Genomic DNA, 26992 nt, shown 5'->3' with positions numbered 1-26992 from the left:
GTTACGATTTACGATTTAGTAGGCATTTTTACATTACTGAGGCTATCAAGAACGGTAAAGGCATACAGTAGTATTAAGTCAAGGGATACCGGTATAATGCCATGTTTCAAGCAGGTAATATTCCGAAGAACACTTTTTTTTAATCCTTATGCTGCGTACACACGGTCGTTTTTCGGCATGAAAAAAAAACGATGTTGCCCACACACCATAGTTTTTAAAAAATTATGAACAAAGCGCGGTGACGTACAACACCTACAACGGCACTCTGAAGGGGAAGTTCTATTCGCCTTTGGGCTGCTGTTGGCTGATTCCTTGTTAGTAAAAGACGATTCATGTTTTTTTGTCTGTTACAACGTGATGAATGTGCTTACTCCATTATGAATGGTAGTTTTACCTGAACGAGCGCTCCCGTCTCATAACTCGCTTCTGGGCATGCGCGGGTTTAAAACGTCGTTTTAGCCCACACACGATCATTTTTTACAACCCGAAAGAAATGCAGCATGTTCGAATTTTTTTTTCAGAAACCGAAAAACGATGTGAAGCCCACACACGATCATTTTAAATGACGTTTTTAAGGGAGCTGCAGTGGCTCAACGCGATTGGCACTGCGCTGACAAGCCATTCACCTCTGCAGCTAGGGGTTCGGATCCCGGTCTCGGCTACATGTGGATTGAGTTTGGTGGTCTCAGCCCGGCTCCCGGTGGGTGTGCTATGCGAGGTAAGCCTGCGCTTAGTACGCCCACCCCCTCCCACAAAAACCACCACACTTACACACACTCGAAATTGGGTTAACATGCACGCACTTTGACCACGCGGTCTCAAAAAATGAGAGGCGAAGGACTAACGGGGCTGGTTGAGCAGGCTAGATCCTCTCACTCCCTTATAGGGAGTCCCTCTGCCCCGTTGGCTTCAAAGCGGAGCAGGTAGGGCGGGCTGTGTGGGAGGACCCCCTCACGCACCCGCCATTGCCACCCGGGGCATGAAGAAAGGTGGCAGATTGCCTCTGGGCCCAACTCCTGCAGTCCGGCTCCTCTCTCGAGTACACGCACAAAATACACTTAAAAAAAATGACGTTTTTAAAAATGTAATTTTTTTTCATGCCAAAAAACGACCGTGTGTACGCGGCATTAGAGTGGTAAAAATTTGGACCCTCCCCTCATCTCCTCTTCCCAGGGTTTCTGTTGAGTTGAAAGATGTGAAATTGAGACAAAGTGAGAGTCAATGCCTTTAACTGGAGAAATATAAAGCCAACACCGTTTTTATCCATTTTCTACTCTGTCTAAATTTTAGTAGACTATTTATTTAGTAGACTAAAATTTAGTAGTCCTATTTATAATTCTCATGCAAATTGTTTTCCCTTTCTATTTTCAAGATGAGAACAGAGCTTTATTTCCTGTCATCTCAAAAAAATCGCCCCAGCCTCTTTGGAATGCCATTGATTGTTCCTTGCACTGTCCATACTCGCAAGAAAGATCTGTATGACGCGGTGTGGATTCAGGTCTCCAGACTTGCAAGTCCTCTTCCGCCACAGGAAGCAAGCAATCATGCACAAGACTGGTATGTAAATGTGATGAAAGTAATTGGATAATAGTAGAGGGCAAAGAACCATTATAACGTAACCTGTGTATAGGAAAACTTAATTAAAATGTGTTACCCAAATGGTTCAAATAGTTTTCTTTTTTGCTGATTGTAATATGCAATTTAAAAAAAATATATAATTAGTAAACATGTTTATACTTGCCTGCTCTGTACAATAGGATTGCACAGCGCTCTTCTTTGGGCGTACTATTTACGTCCAAAGAGTGAACCTTTGATCACAGGTTGAAGATTTCTAAGTGAAAGTGATGTGGCAGCGCCATAGCTGGTGACCACTTTCACAGAGCTGGCCACTCCGTGACCCTCTTTCCCAACGACAGTCCACCTTCCTCCTGTGGTTCTGCAGTGAGACCGAGGCAAATCCATGCCTCGATCTTATCCGCAAACAATGAAACCAGAAGTGATGTCACTTCAGGGTTCAGATCAACGGCGGATCCAGGGGGGGGGGGGGCAACAGGGCAATTCCCCCCCCCCCCCCCCCGAGACAATCATGTCACATTGGCTTTTAAAAAAATAAAAAAATATTTTTTTTTTATATAATTTTTTTTAAAACTGCTTTGCAGTGCCTGCAGCTGCCGCTGCCGAGTCTCTCACTCTCTCTCTCTGTCATCACCAGGGCCGATATGGTGCAGCCTGGTAGGCTGCCTATCCTGAGGCTGCTTTGAGCTGTAGCTGACTGCAGTGCTCCCCTCTTTCCTGCGTGTATGACACCGGGCATCTCTCGCTGTGTGTGAGAGCTGGGTCTGTGTTCGGCTGTGCTGCCTGTGCTAGACCTGCTCATGTGATAGTAGATGGAACACTGATTGAATCAGTGTTTTGTCTATCACACAAGCCCGTCTAGGGGGGGACCTTGCTAGAGCACACTGCCCTGCCGAACACAGACCTACAGCTCCTGTTTGTTCCATGACACAAGTCGGGAGAGGAGATACCTGCTGTGTGTGATCGAGGCAATGCCATGGTGAGTGCCATGCACAGTGAGGCTTCATTCATATAAAAAAGTGGGGCTGCATTAATATACAAAGTGGAGCTGCATTAATATACAAAGTGGGGCTGCATTCATATACAAAATGGGGCTGCATTCATATACAAAGTGGGGCTGCATTCATATACAAAGTGGGGCTGCATTCATATACAAAAGTGGGGCTGCATTCATATACAAAAGTGGGGCTGCATTAATATACAAAAGTGGGGCTGCATTAATATACAAAAGTGGGGCTGCATTAATATACAAAAGTGGGGCTGCATTCATATACAAAAGTGGGACTGCATTAATATACAAAAGTGGGACTGAATTTATATACAAAAGTGGGACTGAATTTATATACAAAAGTGGGACTGCATTCATATACAAAAGTGGGACTGCATTTATATACAAAAGTGGGGCTGCATTTATATACAAAAGTGGGACTGAATTTATATACAAAAGTGGGACTGAATTTATATTTACAGTGTGGCTGCATTTATATACAAAAGTGTGGCTGCATTTATATACAAAAGTGGGGCTGCATTTATATACAAAAGTGGGGCTGCATTTATATACAAAAGTGGGGCTGCATTTATATATACAGATGGGCTGTATTAATATACAAAAGTGGGACTGAATTTATATACAAAAGTGGGACTGAATTTATATACAAAAGTGGGACTGAATTTATATACAAAAGTGGGACTGCATTTATATACAAAAGTGGGGCTGCATTCATATACAAAAGTGCGACTGAATTTATATACAAAAGTGGGACTGCATTAATATACAAAAGTGGGGCTGCGTTCATATGTACAGTGAGGCTGCAATGATGGGCACTGATGAGGCTGCATTGATCTCTTGTACCATGTCTTCAGTCTCTGACCATCTCTTGTACCATGTCTCCAGTCTCTGACCATCCCTTGTACCATGACCATCCCTTGTACCACGTCTGCAGTCTCTGACCATCCCTTGTACCATGTCTGCAGTCTCTGACGATCCCTTGTACCATGTCTGCAGTCTCTGACCATCTCTTCTACCATGTCTGCAGTCTCTGACCATCTCTTGTACCATGTCTGCAGTCTCTGACCATCTCTTGTACCATGTCTACAGTCTCTGACCACCCCTTGTACCATGTCTGCAGTCTCTGACCATCCCTTGTACCATGTCTGCAGTCTCTGACCATCTCCTGTATCATGTCTGCAGTCCCTGACAATCGTCTACAAACTATGGGATAGATTTATGGCATTTATATTTAAATATTTTTTACTAGTAATGGCGGCGATCATTGATTTTTAGCGGTACTGCAACATTGCAGCGGACACACCGGACACCTAATTGATTTCTGTAAGAAACACCTTATTTTCTGGCAGTGCCCCTCCCGAGACTAGACTCTGGATCCGCCCTTGGTTCAGATGCACCCTTTCCTGCCCAGTACAGCTAGGAGACCCCTCTAACCAAGCAGATCTATGCTTGGTTAGATGATGTGAAGGGCAGGGTAGATAGCACAAGAGCTTCTAGTTAACTCTAAATTGATGAGCTATAATGACTTTTAAAGTGATGTGGTGATTTCTGGGCACCATCATTTTTGGCAACATCACAGGTGCACGCAATTTTAAAACATTGGGTATCTATTTACTCGATCCAACCTCATCTTTTATATTTTAACCAAAAATGGGTATAATGTGGTGTGATTTTGCATTAAAATACATTTTTATTATATATTTTTTATTTATTTTCAAACCGTTGCGCAAATATTATGTGAAACAAAAATTTGCAACTATCACCTTTTTATTCTACAGAGCCTTCGCTTTCCGAAAATATATTATGTTCTGGGGGTTTGTGTAATTTTATTGCCAAAAATTGGGATCTTTACATGTATGCGTCAAAGAATAAAATTGCTCTTGAGCCAAATTGGTTAATAATGTTATGATACCTGTAGCTTACTTGTGTGGAGAGAATTGCAATTCTTCAAACTAAATAATCATCAACCATAAAAAAATTTTCTCTTACATTTCAGTGATGACAGCATGGGATACCAATATCCTTTTACACTACGAGTGGTGCAGAAGGACGGTAATTCGTGTGCTCAGTGCCCTTGGTATAGGTAAATGATTAAACTGAAAATTCACATTTAGTGTTCCTAAATATGCTTTTATTTTAATGATGTTGAAGATGTTGATTGAAATATAAATATGCTGCTAGATGTCCTTTTCCGTTGCAGATCAAAGGAGCTTGTGGTATGACAGCTACTGCTGTTTATGCAGCACATTTTGAATATCATTTTACAGGGTATATTTGGCAAAATCTGTGAAAATAATTGGAGGTGTCATTTCACTGTCATCGAGTCTGTTCACAATATTGCAGTCAGGTCACTAGGAGCCACTGTCAGTTTTTATAATGTACGCATGGCGTCATTCCCAAACGCTATTTTTTTCCTGTTCACCTAAGCCAGGGGTGCCCAACCAGTGGCCCGGGGGCCACATGCGGCCCACGAAGCCCTCTGATGTGGCCCGCGACCTCCTGCTCTGGGATGGAATAGAATAGAATAATGTTATTAAAGGTCAGTTTATTACTAAAATCACAGTGTCTATATGGACATATCTGTTGTGCAGTGGTTACTGGGCTGCTTTCAAACGAATCGGCAGATGCAGAGCGGGTTACCTGCACTGAGCCATAGACTTCTGTTATTACCTATGAGTTTGGTGAGCTTTCTGAAAGTGCACCAAACCTGCAGAATATAATAGAAGTCTATTGCAAAGTGCATGAAAGCCAAAAGGTACACTGTGTTGCACCCGCGCTGTGGGTAAACCTCAGCGCATCAGTGTGAAAGCAGCCAGGGGCCCCTGTCACATGGTCTGACCCAATTGGGACCCTCCATTCACCTCTAAGGAGTGGCAGATGTAAACCGACTTGTGTCCTATCTCCAATACGATCTGCAGAAAAAAAAAGAGTATAGTGGACTGTGTCAGTGTCCGCTCTGTATATACAGAGCGGACACGGACCTGCCATCCACCCGCTCCGCTCATTGTGGCCTGAGACCGTTACCAAGTATTTTGTGAGATGGTCCTATTTTATTTGCTATTGCATTGCACTTGATATTTTGGTTTACTTAACATGATTTGGATAGTTTAATAAGTGGGTGTAGGTTGCTTTCTTATGATGTGAGTTTGATAGGAAAACGACAGATCATTTGAGCAATGTTGCCTGTCAGTTAGGGCTTGTTTTGCATGTGCAGTATCGTTTACTGCCCCTCTGAAAAGCAGAGGATTGATTTTTATAGTCCTGTGACAGGTGGCTCAGAAGCGATGTGTCACCAGCTGGATGTCTGTTATAACCAGTGAAAGCTTGTAGCACTGCAGTTGTGTACATTACACTTGGTTGCAGGACAGTTGTGTCACGGTCCCATTCCCTCTATCAGGTTGTGTTTGGTGATGGTTCCTCATGCCAAGAGTGCCATACTGTATATTTTTTTTCCCACCCTGTGAAGCAAGACATTTCGGCTGCAGAAATATATATATACCCCCTCTGGCCACATCATTGCACTGTTTAGGTGGGCATCTTGGGAAGCAGTAAAAGCCAGATCCACTGCCTGTTTTGCTAGCCCTCGGCCTCCTTTGTGAATGCATTCTTATTGTATTTTTAAAGATTAATACCTGTTCTGGTCTTGATGGAACATTATAAATCTAAATCCCAATTGAACTGCTACAGTTGCATCTTATTTTTATAATTTTAATTTAACACTGCTAATTGCTGCAGCTATGGTTAGAATATGGTATGTGCTAGCAAGAGCTCAATGGAGAGCACAGCTATTGAAGCACCACTGCCCAGTGCTCTAATCAACGACACTCCCAGAGTACCAGGCAGAATGTATGTTGATTTTGTATGGTATAGGTTGGGTGTTATATTTTAAATGTAGATCTTCTTTTCTTTTTTTTTTCTTTCATATCAAGGTTTTGCAGGGGATGTAAGATTGATTGTGCAGAAGACCGGGCATATATTGGCAATGCTTACATTGCTGTGGACTGGGATCCCACAGCCCTACATCTACGTTACCAGACATCTCAGGAAAGGGTAAGATGATCCATTTAGGACTAGATCTTTGTTTCTCGTTTAATCCTAAAGTTAATAAAACACAGATTTCGGGTCAACAGCCAATAATAAATGGTTCAACTCTAAAGCTGGCCATAGAGGGCTGGTTTAGTGGGACTGATCAATTTCCGATCAGTGTGTGGCCATCCCTGTTTGGGAAAAAGTTTGGAAACTTTTGTTGATCAGTGCCTGCAGCCACTGATCAGTGTATTCTGTCAGTATTTCCTGTTCACCTAAGCCATAGCAGGGGATATTTTGTGAGATGGTCCTATTTATCATTGTACCTGATATTTTGGTTGCGAACGGCTTCTGACGAACAAGCATGTTGGAACACCAGCATCCGATTGGTTGCGAGCGCTAATCACTTTGTTCAGCCCCACTTTGTCAGAACACAATAGCTCAGCAGGGAGATCACCAACCTCTAAAAAGGAAAAAAGAAAAGAGGGCGCAGCAGCCTTGCAACACTTTAATGTATAAAGAATAAAAATGCATACTCGCAAACGAGTATTGAGTCAAGCATGTGGTATAAAGTCCATCAAATGCATCATCCAGCAAGATCAGCTGGCCAGTAACAATAGTGGGATGTATAGTCCAAAAGCACTGATGCGTTTCGAGGGTCTCCCCGCTTCTTCAGAGCCTCAGAACCTTCAGGGAGCATTGCCATAACATCTGATGTGTTAGTACGGCAATCTGTACGTTTTTTTTTTTTATTCAGTCCACTGGATTGGATGAAAAAAATCTTCCTGTGTATACCCCGCATAAGACTTTAAGTTAGTAAGTACATATATTCTGGTTATAAGAAACAGATTTTAATTGTGCATATAACAATTGCATTCACCTTCAAATTTATTTTTATTTTCATAGTCTGCTCTGTAGATAACTTATGACCACCATTGAATATGTTTTATGATTTATCAGAGAATAAGACCATTGTTTTGAAAGGGTAGCTTGCTTCATGAGCATTATGGTTGTAAAAAAAATTTAAAGTATATACCGTATTTTTCGCCGTATAAGACGCTCCGGAATATAAGACGCACCCAATTTTAAAGGAGTAAAATGTAGAAAAAAAAGATTCTGAACCAAATACTGTAGTAAAATTTTTTCCAGTGCCCATGGAATGCAGTCTGACCATTGCCCATAGTACATGCAGAGTGACCATTGCCCATAGTAAATGCAGAGTGACCATTGCCCATGCAGAGTGACCATTGCCCATAGTACATGCAGAGTGACCATTGCCCATGCAGAGTGACCATTGCCCATAGTGAATGCAGAGTGACCATTGCCCATAGTGAATGCAGAGTGACCATTGCCCATAGTGAATGCAGAGTGACCATTGCCCATAGTGAATGCAGAGTGACCATTGCCCATAGTGAATGCAGAGTGACCATTGCCCATAGTGAATGCAGAGTGACCATTGCCCATAGTGAATGCAGAGTGACCATTGCCCATAGTACATGCAGAGTGACCATTGCCCATAGTACATGCAGAGTGACCATTGCCCATAGTGAATGCAGAGTGACCATTGCCCATAGTGAATGCAGAGTGACCATTGCCCATAGTGAATGCAGAGTGACCATTGCCCATAGTACATGCAGAGTGAGAGATGCCACAAATGCAGCCTTACCTTACCTTGCTCTTCCACCTAGCAGATGACAGAGCAGCCCGAGCCAGCCAGCCGGAAGATCGCCCGGCGAACAGGGGGGTTTGGAAGGTTTATCCCCCGCTCTCTTGCCTCTCTTCCAGAGGTTGCGGTGGAGGAGATGCGATCGGTGGCAGGGGGCGGAGCCAGCGGCGGTGTGGGGCAGTGTCATACCACCTAGCAGAAGACAGAGCAGCCCGAGCCAGCCAGCCGGAAGATCGCCCGGCGAACAGGGGTGTTTGGAAAGTCTGTCCCCCGCTCTCCTGCCTCTCTTCCAGAGGTTCCGGCGGGAGGAGATGCGAGCGGTGACAGGGGGCGGAGCCAGCGGCGGCGTGGGGCAGTGTCATACCGTATATTCGGATTATAAGACGCAGGGACTTTTTCCCCCATATCTCTGGGGGAAAAAAGTGCGTCTTATACGCCGAAAAATACGGTAACTCGCACAAGAGGTGTGCTCCCACAAAGCTTCATTGCCAGTGCATTGTTGACCAGAAGACATGCTTGAAGAAACAAGGGATGTTGGATGATGTTCTGCATCCAGGGTCAATATACAGTGGATATAATAAGTCTATACACCCCTGTTAAAATGTCAGGTTTCTGTGATGTAAAAAAAATGAGACAAAGATAAATAATTTCAGAACTTTTTCCGCCTTTTTAATGTGACCCATAAACTGTACAACTCAGTTGAACAACAAACTGAACTCTTTTAGGTGAAGGGAAGCAAAAAAAAAAACACTACAATAATATGGGTGCATAAGTGTGCTCACCCTTAAACGAATACTTTGTTGAAGCACCTTTTGATTTTATTACAGCACTCTGTCTTTTTGGGTATGAGTCTATCAGCATTGCACATCTTGACTTGCCAATATTTGACCACTATTCTTTGCAAAAACACTCCAAATCTGTCAGATTTTGAGGGCATCTACTGTGCACAGCCCTCTTCAGATGACCCCACAGATTTTCACTGGTATTCAGGTCTGGGCAATTCCAAAACTTGTAATCTTCTGCTGAAGCCATTCTTTGTTGATTTGGATGTACAGTATGCTTTGGGTTGACGTCATGCTGAAAGATGAAAGATGTTCCTCTTCATGTTCAGCTTTCTAGTAGAAGCCTGAATGTTTTGTGCCAATATTGACTGGTACTTGGAACTGTTCATAATTCCCTCTACCTAGACTAAGACCCCTGTTCCAGCTGTAGAAAAACAGCCCCAAAGCATGATGCTGTCACCACTATGCTTCAAGGTGGGTATGGTGTCTTTTGGTGATGTGAAGTGTTTTTGCGCCAAACATACCTTTTGGAAATATGGCCAAAAAGTTCAAACTTGGTTTCATGAGACCCAAACACATTTCCCCCCACATGCTTTTGGGAGACTTCAGATATGTTTTTGCAAAATTTAGCCGGGCTTGGATGCTTTTCTTGGTAGGAAAAGGCTTCCAGGCTTGGCACTCTACCCCATATCCCAGATATTTGAAGAATACGGGAGATTGTTGCGACATGTACCACACAGCCAGTACCCAGATTTTCCTACAGCTCCTTTAAAGGGGGGTTGTAAAGGTAAAAATGTTTTCGCTAAATAGCTTCCTTTACCTTAGTGCAGTCCTCCTTCACTTACCTCATCCTTCGATTTTGCTTTTAAATGTCCTTATTTCTTCTAAGAAATCCTCACTTCCTGTTCTTCTGTCTGTAACTATACACAGTAATGCTAGGCTTTCTCCCTGGTGTGGAGAAAGCCTCTTGAGGGGGCAAGCAGGCAAGTCAGGACACTCTCTACTTTGCCGATAGAGAAAGGAGATGTGTGTTAGTGGGCGTCCTGACACTCCTGCTCGCCCCCTCAAGAGGCTTTCTCCACACCAAGGAGAAAGCCTTGCATTACTGTGTGTAGTTACAGACAGAAGAACAGGAAGTGAGTATTTCTCAGAAGAAATAGGGACATTTAAAAGCAAAATCGAAGGATGAGGTAAGTGAAGGAGGACTGCACTAAGGTAAAGGAAGCTATTTAGGGATTTTTTTTTACCTTTACAACCCCTTTATTGTTGCTTTAGGCCTCTTGCCAGCCTCCCTGACCAGTTTTCTTCTCGTCTTTTCATGAATTTTGGAGGGACGTCCAGTTCCTGGTAATGTCACTGTTGTGCCATATTTTCTCCACTTGATGATGACTGTCTTCACTGTGTTCCATGGTATATCTAATGCCTTGGAAATTCTGTTGTACCCTTCTCCTGACTGATAATTTAAAAAAATGAGACCCCTCTGATGCTTTGGAAGCTCTCTGCAGACCATGGCTTTTGCTGTAGGATGTGACTAAGAAAATGTCAGGAAAGGCCTACTAGAACAGCTGAACTTTATTTGGGGTTAATTGTTTTTCAACTGAGTCCTACAATTTATAGGTCACATTAAAGGTGGAAAAAGTTCTAAAAATGTTTTATCTTTTGTCTAATTTTTTTTACATCACAGAAATCTGACATTTTGACACGGGTGTGTAGACTTTTTATATCCACTGTATAGGAGGTCCTTGAAAATGCAGGTTACAAAAAATGTTTATGTAAACCTGTGATTTGGAGAAGTCCCTGAGTTCCTTATTTAACTTATAGATTTGATGCGATTCAGGCAGGGTGGATATAAATCAATGATTTAAAAAAACAAGAAACAAAAAAAATCTGATTTTCTTGATTTTAAATCGGTTTTGTTTGATTTTTATAAAATGTATTTAAAATGCTTTTGGTGTAAAAATCTATCCAAGAATAGTTTTCTATTTAATATACAATAATAATTTAGTTTCATTAGTATGAAATGGAGCTTGGTTATGTAGCATGAGGCTGTATATTCTGCAATATTTACAATTTTGGGAAGCTCATTCAATGAATCCAAGTTCTGCAAGCCGAGATAACATGCACTGTTCACACTTAAACACACAGGCCCAGATTCTCGTAGGGCGGCGTAACTTTGTGCGGGCGTAGCGTATCTCAGATTTAGAGAGGCAGGTGCAGTATTCACAAAGCACTTGCGTCCTAAGTTACGACGGCGTAGCGTAAATGGGCCGGCGTAAGCGCGCGTAATTCAAAGTAGGCTGGTAGGGGGCGTGTTGTATTTAAATGATTCGTGACCCCACGTAAATGACGCGCTTTACGAACAGCGCATGCGCGCGCATGCTCAGTATCACGTCAAATTTTCAAAGTAAATTACGCCCGCTCAATGCTTAGTTGACGTGAACGTAACCTACGCCCAGCCCCATTCACGGACGACTTCCGCAAAGGACGTAAAATACGACGCTGTTCGTACGTTTCCGACATCCATACCTAACATGATTTACCCCTGCTTTATGAGGGGTAACTTTACGTCGGTCCGACGCCTTACGTAAACGACGTATCTTGATACGTCGAGCGCATGTACGTTCGTGAATTGGCGTATCTAGCTAATTTGCATATACGCAGAAATATATGGAAGCGCCCCTAGCGGCCAGTGTAAATATGCACCCTAAGATACGACACAACTGTGAGGTGTATCTGATTCTATGAATTAGGCGTGGAGATGCGACGCCTCACACTCGCCGTCGTAACTCCTTTGTGAATCCGGGCCACATGTGTTTACATTCAAGCTACAGGTTTTCAGGAAAATACAGTGTAATGTCTATTGTAGATATTTACAACATGGGTTCTTTTCTCTGTTGTGTACAGATCGTGGAAGAGCATGAAAGTGTGGAACAGAGTCGTAGAGCACAAGCAGAGCCTATTAATTTGGATAGCTGCCTTCGGGCTTTCACTAGTGAAGAGGAGCTGGGAGAAGATGAAATGTATTTTTGTTCCAAATGCAAAACCCATTGTGTGGCCACAAAGAAACTTGACCTCTGGAGGCTCCCGCCAATTCTGGTACCTCCTTTATTTGACCTTTAATTGCTTCTTTAGTTAAGTGACAATTAGCAGATCATTGGTATCCTGGTATTAGTCAATACAAATAAAGTCTTAATCATATATTAAGGGACACAGGACACATTCATTTGGGTACATTGGATTATGATACTGTCTTTGGAAGATCGAACACTGGCAAGCAAAGCTGTAAGGACCGGCCCAGTAATAACCCTTCCAACTCCCAGCATGCGTTCGTTTTTTTGCTAGTGTCCTAGGTGAATGGATATCTTCTCCCCTCTGATGGAAGCAAAACCTTTTCTTTTATTCTTTTTTTTTTTTTTTTTCACTTCAGACTTCAACCTCATAGAGTGTGCGTTTATACGCTCATGTTCCGTTTGCCAGCCCTTAGCGTCTCTAATCCGGTTTCGCATCATTAGTGTGGTTTTTTCTTAAGTTTCTTTTTTCTTACCATATATATATATTTTTTTTTTTTTTTTTCCTTTTATTTTTTTTTTTCTAATTTTGTTAGTAATCTCAACAAAAAAGATTTTTCAGTTCCTTCGCCTTATCCCAATTCCTCCCTCCCCTCCCTCTCCCCCCCCCCCCCTCCCTCTATCTCACCATAAACAATCCCAAGTACCTCCTGATGCCTTCAAATCTGTTTTTAATTTGTCTTTAGGTCTCAGCTCTGAGTTTTTCAGCATAACTCCACGTTTTCTTAAAGGCCCTCCAGTTATCCCATTTCTTATCCTGGGCTATATTATTACCTTCCACCCCTTCTCTCAGTTCTTCCATTTTATAGGTCTCTTCCACGGAGTCTATCCATTCCCAAATTGAGGGACAGCCCTCCTCCTGCCATTTTCTCGGTATTGTCCTTTTAGCAGCATTTAATAGATGTGGGACAAGGGTTTTCTTATATTTTTTGATTTCATCCTCTCCCCCATGGAACAATACTACCCAGGGGTCCAACTTAATTTTTCTTTTTGTAATCTCTTCTATGCACCCCAGAATTTTTTTCCAGAATTCCTCTACTTTAGGACATTTCCACCACAGATGAGCCATGGTACCAGGGGACCCACATCCCCTCCAACACTCTCCCGTTTGACCATCGTCAAACTTGGATAGTTTGTCCGGGGTCATGTACCATCCAGTCAGACATTTATAGCTCATCTCGGCTGTACGGCTATCTACTGCCGAGGAGTGGGCCAGTGTCAGCATTTTTTCTATTGTGATCTTATCTCTTTTAGATCCAAGTTCCCTCTCCCATTTTTTGACGAAAGGAGGAACCATCCGCTCGTCCACTTTTAGCAGGATCTTATATAGTTTTGAAATAGTTCCCTTGACCTTGTCCGATGTACATAGTTTTTCCAAATCGGATAATTGCTCTCCTGACCTCAGTGGGTGCGGCAATTTTTGTATAAAGTGGGCTAGCTGGTGGTATCTCCACTCGTCAATTTTCAAAAAACAATTTTTTCCCCTTAATTCTTGCAGTGTTGCAATGTGCCCGTCTTTTATTACGTCCCTTAATTGGGTCGTGTCTTTTTTTATCCAATTTCCTCCAATCTGTGATTTGCCCGGTGCAAAATAATCATTGTTTTTTAGTGCCAATAGTGGTGAATTAAATTCCTTTTCTATTTTTTTATACATAGTGTCCCAAATTTTTAGTGCATTTTTAGTTATCTCATGTGTATTCTCATCAAGTGTCCTATATTGGGGTGGGTTCCATATAATCTTGTCCAGGCGTGCCTTTGACATTTCATTTTCAATGTTCACCCACCTCTTTTCCTTGCTGGCTCTAGCCCACTCCACCACCCTAGACAATACCACCGCCTCGTAATATGTTTTAATGTCTGGTACTGCTAGTCCCCCCTTAATTTTGTGTTGTCTTAGGGTCTGGAAGGCTATTCTGTGTTTCTTGTTTCTCCAAATAAAGTTCATAATCTGTTTTTTAAGAGCTGTGAAGAGTATTCCAGGCAAACTTATGGGTATCATCTGGAACTTATAGGTGATCTTTGGTAAGATTACCATTTTACAATAATTTATTCGTCCTATCCAGGATATTGGTCTGTTTTTTATCCTCCCTATTTCTTCCCTAATTTCATTTAGCAGGGGAATAAAGTTTTTAACATACATTTTGTTATTTGATTTTACAAGAAAAATACCAAGGTACTTGAGTGCTTTTACCCAGGAGAAGCGGTATTTCAGTTTTAACTCTCTTTCGTCTCGTCCGTTAACATTGATACTCAAAATCTCGGTTTTGGCCACGTTGATTTTAAAGTTTGATATTTCTCCATATCGTGTGCATAGTTCTAATAATTTAGGGATTGAGGTTCTAGGGTCCGACAGATAGAAGAGAACGTCATCTGCAAATGCAGAGAGTTTGTGTTCGTCCTCTCCTATTTTGACTCCTCTTATGTCGGAACACTTGCGTATCCTGGCCAATAGAGGCTCCAAAGAGAGCACAAACAGGAGTGGGGACAGGGGACATCCCTGCCTAGTTCCGTTTTTCATTATCAGTTCTTGGGATAGGCTACCATTTATTTTTATTTTTGCCCTTGGTTCCTGATAGAGAGTTGTTATCCACTCCCTCATCCTTTGTCCAAACCCCATTTCCTCCAGGGTGCTTAACATGAACCCCCAGTCTACTCTGTCAAATGCCTTTTCCGCATCTATCGACAAGAGTAGACTGGGGGCCCTGGTCATTTTCATTTTTTGCATTATCAATAATGTTCTGACTCCATTGTCCCTCCCCTCTCTTCCCTGGATGAATCCTGTCTGGTCTGGGTGTACCATCTTTGCCATTTCTTGTTTTACTCTCTCGGCCAAGACCTTTGCAAACAGTTTTACGTCTGTGTTTGGCAGAGATATTGGTCGATATCCTGAGCAATCTCCTTTATCCTTACTCTCCTTGGGAATAACTGTTATAATGGCCTCTGAGGCCTCCCGGCTCAGTTTAAAGTCTTTGCCCAATCCGTTGAAATATTGGCATATTTTTGGTAGAAGGATCTCCCTACACTTTTTGTAATACAAAATGGTGAAGCCATCAGGCCCCGGGCTTTTACCTGATGCTGTACCGGCTAGTGCGATATTAATCTCTTTTTCCGATATTGGTCTGTCCATAATTGATGCCTCGCTTCTACTTATTTTTGACAGTCCTGCTTCCCTCAAAAAATTTACCGTTTTATTTATTTTTTCTCCCTCCTGCCCATTCTTTTGTTCTACCGAGTAGAGTCTCTCATAATATTGCCTGAAGGTCTCCGCAATATCTTTTGTTGTATGCATCATCCCTCCTTTTTCGTTCTTGATTTTTTCTATATAGTTTTTTGATTTCTTTTTCTGCACCATTCTTGCTAAATGTTTGTTAGTTTTATTCCCCCACATGTATCTTTCCCTGGCAATTGAGTTAAATTCCTTTCGGGTTTCTTGGTCCATAATATCTTTCAGTTCGTTTCGTTTATTGATCAGTTTTAGGTACAGATCACATTGTTTCCCTGTTTTTTTATGTTCCTGTTCTAAGTGGAAGATCTCTTCTATTAATTCTTCTTTTTTCCTATTTTTTTCTCTTTTTTTCCTTGCTTCTTCCGAGATCAAGGTTCCTCTTATCACAGCCTTATGGGCATCCCATAGTGTTGTCCCCGAAACTTCCTCCATCTCGTTTAACGTAAAATACCCTTCCAGCTCTTTTTTGACCCTTGTTAAACTGGTCTCATCTATCAACAAATGTTCGTCTAATCTCCAGTTTTGTTCAGGTCTCTGATTTCCTGAGATGTCTATTATGACACTTACTGGTGCATGATCGGAAATCGTCATGGTTTCTATTTTTGTCTCTACCACAATATCTAAGGTCCTGTGATCCACCAATATATGGTCGATCCTTGAGTAAGTCCCATGGACCGGGGAGTAAAATGTATAATCCCGTTGGTCAGGGTTGAAGACTCTCCAAGCATCGATCAATTGGCTCCTAAATAGGGCGTCCCTGAGCTTTCTTAACTGTACACCCCGATCATTCAATGTTTGGGTTGTCTTATCTATTTTTGGATTTAAGCATAAGTTAAAATCCCCTCCCATGATTACTCTTCCTCTCCTAAAGTCTGTTAGTTTCCCTAGTATTCCCAGAAGGAATTTTATCGGTAGAACATTTGGGGCATAGACATTTACTAGAGTACATTCTAGTCCTTCCAATTTTCCTCTCAAAAAAAGGAATCTCCCCTCTGGGTCTATCAGTCTATCGGTTAATTCAAACCGTACCCTTTTTGAGATTCCAATTGCTATCCCTCTAGCTCTTTTGGAAATCGTATCCCCATAGTACCACGTGGGAAAGTCTGGGGCGTATAATCTAATATTCGAACCTAGGGTGATGTGAGTTTCCTGTAAGAAGGAGATGTCTGCTTTATATCTCTTCAATTCCTTGAGCACCTTATGTCTCTTAGTTGGGCTATTGAGACCTTTCACATTATAAGATATACATTTGATTTGTGGCATCTTTGGTCTTTCCCTTTTTTCTGATTATTTTGGTGAGATAGATCCCCTCCTCCCCCTTCCCTCCCTCCCTCCCTCCCTTCCCCTCCCACTCCCACCCTCTCCCCTCCCCTCCCACCTCCTCCCCACTCTCCCCCCTCCCCCCCCTTTTGGCCAACTATTGGCCTCTGAACCATCTTCCATATCTGGTCCAGTTTCCTCTAGGTGGGGTCCTGGGATTGCCTCCCCTCCGCTCTAATCCTAGGGCGGGGGAGAGGGGGGATGGGTAAATCCCCCATCTTGTCGAACATCACCACAGAGAGTAAGGCTGGAAAAAGACAAATTTTCTGGAAATTAGCTCCTTGTGAATTAATTCCTCTTTCTCCTCCCCCATCTCCAGTTCCTCTATTCCCATCCTGGTAAATCGGGGATCTGGATATCCAATTTTTTACAGAATTCTTCTAGGTCCTCCGGGAATCTAAGTGTTGCCGATCTTCCGTCTTTTGTACCAATTAGACTTGCCGGGTGCCCCCAAGTGTATTTAATGTTTAGATCTATCATCTGCTTTAGAAGAGGTTTCAGTGCTCGTCGCCTTGCCAAGGTCTCAACCGATAGGTCCGAGAATATCTGTAGCTCTATCCCATCGAGGACTATCGGGGGTTGACCCCTCAGTTTCTTCCATACTATTTCTTTGTCCTCATAGAGCCGGAACCTGATTATAATGTCTCTTGTTCGCTCTCGGCTGGCTCTTTGTGGGTTTCCTACTCTATGGACCCTTTCAGTCCTGATGGGATCTTCTATTGGTTTTTCCAGGAGGGGATTAAATATCTTCCGCATTATTTTCCTGAGATCTTCTCCCCTTTCCTCTGGAATTGACCTTATCCTCAGGTTTTGTCTACGGCTTCTATTTTCTTGATCTTCTATTTTGTAGAGGATGAGTCTCTGTTGTCGTTGTGTCTGGTCAATTTGGTCTTTTATTACTTTTACTTCTTGTTCTGCCGTCTTTGTTCGTTCTTCTATTGTTTCAATTCTGGATATAAAGTGTCCCAGATCCATACGTAGGTTCTGTATTTCCCCTTTAATTTCCTCCTTGATCGCCGTTTCCATCCTTCGCAGCATCTCTGCGATTTCTCCGTTTAATGGGGGCTGCATATCTGGTCGATTCCCACTACCTTCAGGCCCATGCTCTGTACTACTTTCTTCTCTTGACTCTATTGATGTGTCACTGATATTTCTTCCCTGGGGTTTCTTGTTTACAGACTTTTGATCTTTGTTAGATTGTTGTTGCTTTGTTCCTCCCTGGGCCCCCTTGTGTTTGTGGGCTTGCTCCTTTAGTCATGAAAGGTCTAATAGAACTTGTTGTTGTTGATATATTACTCGGGGTTGTCGGGGGTCCCCCCCTTGTCGACCTGCTCGTCATTCTGCTCATGTTATTCGCCCTTTTCCTGATTCTTTTCCCCAGTTTGACCTTCTGCTACCTCCTATCCTATCCCCCCAGTCCCCTCACTGTTCTCCACCAAGTCCCCCCCTTCCTTCCAGATGGCGAGGGGAAAATACTAGGTGAGATACCTGTTCCCTTTTTATACACTTCCTGGTTTTCAAGGTTTTCGAAATGTCCCTCAGGTACTATGGATAAGGTACTTTAGGTACTGATATAATAGGGGTTAAACCAAGTGAAAATTTTACCCCCCACCCTGAGGGAGACAGGGCGAGACGTTGTTGTATGTATGGTTGTCTACTTCAACCTAGGAGACTTGGGGGAGTCCTCTGGGTATTTGGGATCTTGTCCTATATCAAGTTTCTGTTAGTCCCTGTACAGACCCTGGGCCGCACCTCCAGCTACGGTTTTCCCGGAGCCCTCTAGACGTTTCTTCAGCCTGGCTTCTACCGGTCCCACTTCCCGGGAAGTACTTCCAAGCAAGTAAGGGACTGTGGGGAGAAATCCGAGCTTAACTCCTGAAAATATGAATTTATACCGATATCCGAATTTTACCGTCCCTTCATGTGATCCAGACCAGTTCAAACTTTCCTACCACGTGATCTACCTCACCCCTCCGTTTACTGCTCTTTAACTGCTGCAGGTCCCGGTCCGGCCAAACATAATGTAAGACAGCCGGGAAAGAGGGGGAGGGGGAGGGGAAGTGTCCGTGTCGTTCCTATATTTGTCCGGCTTCTTTGGGTCCCCCTATCTGAACCATATGAGTACCATTTGAGGTGCTTCTGTATGCAGATGGGGGGTATCTCTTTAAGAAGAGAACTACAAGTAATATAATAATATAAATCCCCTTAGACCAGTTTTGTGATATGCCTTAGGTAAGACAGTCTCTCTTGATAAGGTAACGGGTAGCGGGTTATTTATTGTCGCTTGTCATTGGTACAGGGGGCATTTTGTGCAGATATTGCTTCTCCTGATGGTTTAATGGCAGCAATGCAACTCACTTTTTTTTTTTTTTTTAATTTAGTTGCTTTTTACCGCCTTGCCCACCTAGGTACTTGGTTTAAGAGACCTTTACGTTCCCTCTTGCACAAACGAGGGGGACACAACTTCCAATTTCATAGAACTATTTATGTGTAGTTTTCTAAGTTGCTGTGTCGCTCCCCCCTTTCCCCCTGTCGCACCGTACCCTAATGCACCAAGTCTATTAAACAATGCAGACCCGTTTGCTCATTTAAGAGATCGTCAGTTAGTGTTTTTATGGTTAGATTTTATCACATCCTGAGAGCACCTTAGCACCTTAGCAGTATCTTAGCATGTCTTTACTTCCATATGAATGAATAGCAGCCAATTTACTTGAGTAAGACCAGACCTTTAACAACTTTTTACAGCGTTAACATCATTTTCACCACCTCCTTGTCTTCTCCCTCTGGAGATATTTTATACTTTACCTCCACGTATCTCACTTCCTCTGAGTGCTTTTGGGGAGGGCAAAAAGAAAAAAAAGACTGAGCCAACCTTATCTCCTGTGATGGTGGGTGTGTGGGTGTAGATTACCGTCCTTCCATTCGATCAAAGCCGGTACAGACCTCCAGCTGCATGCTCCACTTCCCTCCTCTCCCGTCCGTCTCCAGTTCTTTAACTGCTGTGAGCTCCGAAGCGGTCATACAGCGCGTTGTGATAGGAGCTGTGCCGGTCCATGCAGCGATCCGTCTCCCCCGATTCACCGCAGTGCTGCTTGAGAGGTTGCCTCCAGAAGGCGGTGTGCAGTGTGTGGCATACGGCTGGGGGCTGTCATCACCATTCTCCTCTAGCGTGGTCCGTCCTCATCCCCGGCAATCTCCCTGCTGTTTACTCCCCCCACCTGAGAGCGCGCCGCCTCCTCACGTGCACGTGCACGCCATCCTTTTCTTTTAATCAATTTTTTTTACTTCTAGTATGATTTAGCAGTTACTGCAGAGCCAGAAGGAACTCATTTTGCAGCTTTCCAGATTGACTGGTCTTTGGCTTTGCCACAGAAGGTGAACCCAGACCCCGCTGGAGTAAGAAGCAGGGCTGGCCTGTAATGTGTGTGCTCTGCTGAAGGCACTTGCCTAGACACTAGTGTGTAAGGTGTGAGTCAGGTACAGCACGGTTTACAGCCATCTGCTGCACACATTTATGGAATGGCTGCAACACTATATTTTATTGTGCCACGCACCCCTCATGACTCCTGGGTCGCTCCTGGCCTGCACATGTGCACTAGCCACTAACATGCTGCACCAAAACTGAACAGCATGCGCATTCCTCCTTCCTCTGCCACTTGTGTGGTGAGGTTCTCCTGGCTCCTCACAATGTTCTGGCCCCATCCTTTCTGTTGAAGCCTAAAATGACCTACTCGAAGGAGGCAAGTAATCCCTCCTTCTCTACATTGTGAGTCTGTGAGTACTCCTTGCTGGTACCATCTAATTTGCATACTGTTTGTACTACGGCTTCGTGGCAGCCTATGGTTACCTAGTCACAGCCAATAACCCCTTCTGCTCTGCATCCAGCTGGCCATTTTAAAAGAAAAAACAACAACTGATTTCTCCATTTAGACATTCAAGGCATAAGGGAGACCTTGCTGCTGTGCTATTACATTCTGACAGTGGGGATTCCCCCGCTGTCAGAAAACACTGATCAGTGCTGCAGCCTATTGGCTACAGTGCTGATCAAAGAAAACATTTCCAACAAGCCCATTAGAGAGCAGTCAGTCCTCAGATTGACTGCTAATGAACGTGAACGGCCATAGATAGATCATAGATATTTTCCTCTGTTGACTGGATTCTGTTTGCTCTGTTTGAGTCATTCTCCTAGCTTCAGCTGCCTTTAGTCTAGTCTATTTAACTATCTAGTTGCCATTCCCGAAGAACCTGTAAGGCCAAGTGGGTTCAGTTACTTATTTAAACCTATAGACTTAGGAACAGGGTTTTGCCATGAAAGCATGCTTAATTGGGTCAGTTAGTGCTTCATGGGCTTTTCAGCATTAGGCATCTCTTCCCATGTTGCAGGGCTGCCACCTGGTGTTTGGTTCCCAGGTCTAACTTTTACAAAGTGGACCTTATCTGATGCCAACTTCTGTTGGAAGATACTTCAATGGCCTGGTTGGGCTCTCTCTGTTAACCTGAGGTTTAATCATGATTCTGTTAGTGTTTTGTTTGCTCTCACGCCTACCACTCAATTGGACTGCTTTTGAACATCCCAACCAACCTAAATTAATCCATCCTGTATCTTTTAACTTATGGTTAGGAAAATAGGATTTTTGGATTGCCGTAAAATTATTTTCATGGAGTGCATTTAGAGACACAGGTCCCACCCCTCTGTTCCTAAGATCCACTCCTATCATTGCTTGCTAACAAATCTGAGGCATGCTGCAAGTGGGAAGGGTTGTACTGGACTATCCATTTTAGCTTTGTTTGCCAGTGTCTGAGTTTCTAAAGGCAGCAGCATATCCCAATGTACCTAAATTAATCCATTCTGTGTCCCTTTTTAAGTGCTTCAAGAAAAAGTATTTTACTGTAGCCAAAAATCCTATTTTTCTTTACTTGGGCTCTCTGTGCACTAAGAAAGAAAGAAACCTGGAATGAGAACTCTGACCTCAGTGTGGGTGCCAACAGATTCATGCATCTGTCTCTCGCCGGCATCTTTCAGTGACAGCCAGTGGCATCACTAGGGGGTGGCTTTTGGGGCTATTGCCACAAATCTGTGGCATATAGCCCAGGGGTCCCCAACCACGTGTAATATATGCCCACTACCGGACCTTGCCCTCTCTGCAGCCATGCGGCAGGCAGCACAGGAAAGCCGGAGAGCGGGCAGGCAGCTTGGGAGGGACGGGCGAGAGAGCAGAGAGACATCATCTCTCACCGTCTGCCCCGGAACTCACGGCTGTTCTGCCCTCAATGTGCAGCCATGCACAGTGAAGAGATTACATCATCTCTCACTGTCTGGCCTCTGGTGACCCTGATGTAAGGAGTGGCTCACTAAGGGTCTCTGAGGTAAGGAGGGGCTCTCTGGGGACCCTGATGTAAGTGGTGGGGCTCTCTGGGGACCCTGATGTAAGTGGTGGGGCTCTCTGGTGAACCTGATGTTAGGGGTAAGGTTCTCTGGGGACCCTGATGTAAGGGGAGGCTCTCTGGGGACTCTAATGTAAGGGGGAGGCTTTTTTGTGCAATTGCTTATATACTGTTTTTTTGTGCGTGTTTTTAAAATTAAAGTGGGCTGGCCTGGATGAAGTCCAGGGCCAAATTTTTGTCCCAATCTAGCCCTGCTCACAGGTAAATGAATCAGGTGCATGTGTGGATACATTCATTGCTGTGCCCAAAGGGTAATTATTATTGTTGTCTCTGTCTCCCTGTCTTTAGGACAGGCTAGAGATTAAGAAGATAAGAGAAGATATCTACGGGCTCATGCACATGGCTGGTTTGGCCCATGTGCATCAATTCCCAACATTTTTGATGTCGGGAAGGCAGGGGTGTTGTGTTCAGCTCAGCTGCCAGCAGCCTGTTGAAATTAATGACAGGCTGAAATACATAGCGGCTGCACGCTGTACAAGCAGCACTAGTTTTTAGGGCTGTATGCATTCAAGGATATCTTATATGTTAATGTGAATAAATAGGTGTATTGCTTCTGCTTTTTAATTTTTTTGGTTGATTTATTAGAAATGTGTACTCTAAATGGTCGTCTCATTATGTTTCTGATTTTAGTTTGGATCAATTTGTTGTAATTATCTATTAACTCAAAGCATTTTTCAATCTCAGATTATCCACTTGAAGCGTTTCCAGTTTGTTAATGGCCGCTGGATAAAGTCTCAAAAAATTGTTAAATTTCCAAGAGAGAAATTTGATCCAAGTGCTTTTTTGGTACCTCAAGGACCAGCACAGTACGAGAAAAAGAGAGCCAAACTTCAGGTTGATGACCAGGCTGAGCCACGCTTGACCCAGGGTGACCAGAAGAAAATGGAGATGATAAACTTTGTTGCTGGAGATGTAGATACAGTCAGCAAAGTACAACCAGTCATCAGTTCTTCTATAGCGAATAGTAGTAAAGGTACAATTATTTATTCCTATTTTAGAGTTATAATATATTGTCACCCTTCAGTTTATTAGCATTTAAGGCCTGCCTTAGTGCCCTGGCTGTGTAGTTCGCCTGCAGCTATATAAACTTAGATTCTCTACGAACGTTGTGCTTTAGATCTTCATTAGAATGAGTGTTTGAACAACAATCTCATATTCAGATTCAGAATACTTCATTCATCTCAAAGGGAAATTATTAAGATATAGTTACATTTAATGAAGACAACACCAAATCACAATAACGAATGGAAACAACACACCACAACAATAAAATTACCAATAGTCGCAAATGAATAACAAATAAAACAAATTAATGCTATGCTGCAATAAATCATACAATCCTAATAAAACACTACATGGAAAAAATAACACAGATTGAAAAATAATGGAAAATCAAATTGCCAAAATGCAAATATTACACCACTTTCTCTAATGCCGCGCACACACGATCGGTCAAACCGATGAGAAAGGTCTGATGGACTGTTTTCATCGGTCCAAACCGTTCGTGTGTGGGCCCCATTGGTTATTTATTCATAGGTTAAAAAAAGCAATCTTGTTTTAAATTTTACCGATGGATACCTAACCGATAGAAAAAAAACGATCGATAGTAGGCACAACCATCGGTTAAAAATCCATGCATTCTCAGAATCAAGTCGACGCATGCTTGGAAGCATTGAACTTCTTTTTTTTCTCAGCACGTCGTTGTGTTTTACGTCACCGCGTTCTGACACGATCGTTTTTTTAACAGATGGTGTGTAGGCACGACTGACCATCAGTCAGCTTCATCGGTTAACCGATGAAAACGGTCCATCAGACTGTTCTCATCGGATGGACCGATCGTGTGTACAGGGCATAACATTACTCAAAAATCATTACACATAGTTAACCTAATACCAACATAATATAAAAACTACATAAACGTTGTCCAAGATTGAACGTACATTGGACAACATTCTCCTCTCTAACACTGTTGTTAAAGACTCCAACTCCAATCCAACAACATCACTAGCCTTGCGAATCAGTTTGAGTCTGTTGGCTGCTTTCTCAGCATGCCACCGCATGCAGGAGAGTACTGGCCACCACAGAGTCATAAAATAACTTTAGCGTCGCCCGGCAGATGTTAAGACTTCAGCCAACTCAAAAAAAATTTAGGTGGCTCTTGCCCTTCCTATAGAGCACTTCATTGTTCTTGCTCTAGTCCAGCTTATTGTAGAGGGAGAGAATTTGTAGACAATATAACCCCTGGTATTTATGCAGATATTTGGGTTAGTGAAATGTTTTATTCCATGCTAAAAAAAAAAAAAAATGATCACAATTTTTTTTAATGTGTGTTTTTTTTATTACTTGGACGGTGGGAATACTGAGTTGGGGTATTGCATAAGAGTTTAAGCTTCTTTTTACTGCTTAGTCTGCAGTCTGTACATTTCACTGTAAGGACTAATGCTTTGTCAATAGAGCATTCTATTAAGGGGTTCATTTTTGCCTCAAAATTCCCATTATTTTTATATATATAAATAATGTTTGTGGTGAAGAGGATATGTGCACACACTATTGTGAAGCCTAATTGAACTTTTTAAGTTTAATCAGCTAAATATAGTCCTGAAGCATTAAAACAAAAGGGATTCAATGTTTTCCAGATAATTTTCTTTCCAAATCTGTTACAACCCAATCTACTGCTTTAGAGTTGGGTCCCTCGCTTTCTGGGGGCAAGCAGTGGTTTATAATTCCGCAATCTGCAAGCTCTTGCTCTCTGCTGATTGGAGAGCTGTGGCTTTGACTCAGTAGATGGCATGCTGGAAATCTGCAAAAAGATCACTGCTTCCCCACAGGGAGAAAGAGTCCCACTCTGGAGCTGCTGGCTGGAGACAGGCCTTTGTACTCAGGCTTTGGTTGCTTTTTAAATAAACTTGGAATGTATGTAGCTAATTTAAACTGAGTTAATTTGGCCTTTGGATAGGCCATTTTGCGCAGCCTACTTTTTTTTATTTATTAGGTTAACTGTAACCAATATGGCGTGTGTGTGTGTGTGTGTGTGTGTGTGTTTTCCTCTTAGCAACCAGTCAGTGTCTCCCATTTGTGGTTTTACCTACCTTTTTATAAAAGGTAGTTATATAGCACCGTAAATTTTCGCAGCGCTTTACATATTTACATATTTATTATGCCTTCACATCAGTCCTTGCTTTCAAGGAGCTTACAATCTAAGGTCCCTAACTCACATTCATTCATATACTTCGGCCAATTTAGACAGGAGACAATAAACCTACCAGCATTTCTTTGGATTGTGGGAGGAAACTGGAGTACCCAGGGGAGACCTGCACAGGGAGAACAAACCAACGACACCTAGTGCTGCAATTTATATTTATTTTTATTGCTCTGTATAGGAACACGTCAAGTTTGTTTTTGTTTTTTTTCTTGTGTTTTTTTTTTTGTCTTTTACTGATATATATACTGTACTTTTATTAACTAGCTGCAATGTGCATTATAAACCATGTATAATAAAATAACCATTTTAGGTAACTTGTCATGCTGAAATGTTTAGTTTGGATAGTGATTTATTATGACTTCTTTTACAGCATCTCCATCCCAAAAAAGGAAAGTGTCTTCAAATTCCTCAAGTAAAAATAACAGTCCCAACCATAGTCCTAGATCCCTTGGAAGAGGTAAAGGCCGTTTACGTTTACCTCAGCTTGGAGGCAAGAAACTTTCAAGCAGCAAAGAGAATTTGGATCAAAGCAAAGAAAATGGCACAGATAGTGAGTCAAGAGAGACTGTGGATCAGGTAGACTCAAATAAAGGGCATGTTTTAAGTGGAAGTCAAACTGAATTGGCCATCAGTCAGGACTGTGAGATGGCTTTAACCAATGGGCTGATATATGAGCAGAATACATGCAGCAATGGTCAGCTTGATAACCACTTGGCTGCAGAGGAGGACATCACTGATGACCAAAGAGAAGACATCTGCTGTCAGCCTATCTATAATCTTTATGCAATTTCGGTAAGCTGATTTTTATTTTAAACAGAATACGGTAAAAAATTTCAATCTTTTGCATATCACTTTTGTATTTTATGTGCAAATGTAAGCCTGTCATAACCTTAAACTTGTAGGGCCAATATGCAGTTGCAGTGGGATTTTCAAAACTCCAGCTTGAAGCAGAAAGTTTCTATTTGCATTTAGATCTCCTAAATTTGGGGTGGCAAAAAATTAGGATGGAAGGGGTATGTATATACAGTACGGGTCTTTTTTAACCCCTCCATTAAAATTGGTATGTTGCCCTCACCATTTTTAATTTTATAACCACATTTCCTTTTTTTTATGCCTAATGGGTTTACGACAGTCAAGTAACAGTCAGGTTATGCAAACACAAGTAGCCCCATCTCTATGCAGCGATGTGCACGAGTGCCTCAGCCACTTTGGACTCTTCCTCCTGATTGTCTGAGACACAGCAGAGGTGCCATTGGCTACCACTGTTGTCAGCCAATAAGGCGAGTGGGCAGGGCCAAACCGTGGCTCCGTGTCTAAATGGACACAAAGCAGCGGCTCGGGTATCCCCATAGCAAGCTGCTTGCTGTGGGGGGCAGGAGGGAGGGGCCAGAAGCGCCAGCAAGGTACCAGAGGAAAAGGAGGATCTGGACTGCTATGTGCAAAACTACTGTACAGAACAGGTAAGTATAACATGTTTGTTATTTAAAAAAAAAACAAGACTTTAGTATCACTTTAAGCTTAGTATACTTGATGAGAATTTTGGACGAATAATTGTCCTTTTTTTTTTTTTTCCCTGCATTCTAGTCTCATATTGAAAATGAAGTACGAAAATTCTCGCACGACAGAATAAAAACTAGGATGTAATGTATTGTATTTTGGGATGAAAACTGTGT

At 42.6% G+C, this 26992-nt stretch overlaps 1 protein-coding gene across 2 annotated transcripts in view; it reads left to right on the top strand.

The window, feature by feature from the left end:
* The window catches only part of USP32 (ubiquitin specific peptidase 32), a 265092-nt gene that overhangs the window by 223566 nt on the left and 14534 nt on the right, over positions 1–26992 (top strand). For both annotated transcript variants that reach the window (XM_040336910.1, XM_040336911.1), the window contains exons 27-32: positions 1373–1557; positions 4581–4667; positions 6514–6634; positions 11963–12154; positions 22802–23090; positions 25690–26111. In XM_040336910.1, the coding sequence (XP_040192844.1) occupies positions 1373–1557; positions 4581–4667; positions 6514–6634; positions 11963–12154; positions 22802–23090; positions 25690–26111 (1296 nt within the window). The remainder of the gene's footprint in view (positions 1–1372; positions 1558–4580; positions 4668–6513; positions 6635–11962; positions 12155–22801; positions 23091–25689; positions 26112–26992) is intronic.

Source organism: Rana temporaria, chromosome 2, assembly GCF_905171775.1.
Source record: "Rana temporaria chromosome 2, aRanTem1.1, whole genome shotgun sequence".
Taxonomy (NCBI): Eukaryota; Metazoa; Chordata; class Amphibia; order Anura; family Ranidae; genus Rana; species Rana temporaria.
The sequence above is the reverse complement of the archived record's forward strand: the minus strand, read 5'-3'. Positions and strand labels throughout refer to the sequence as shown.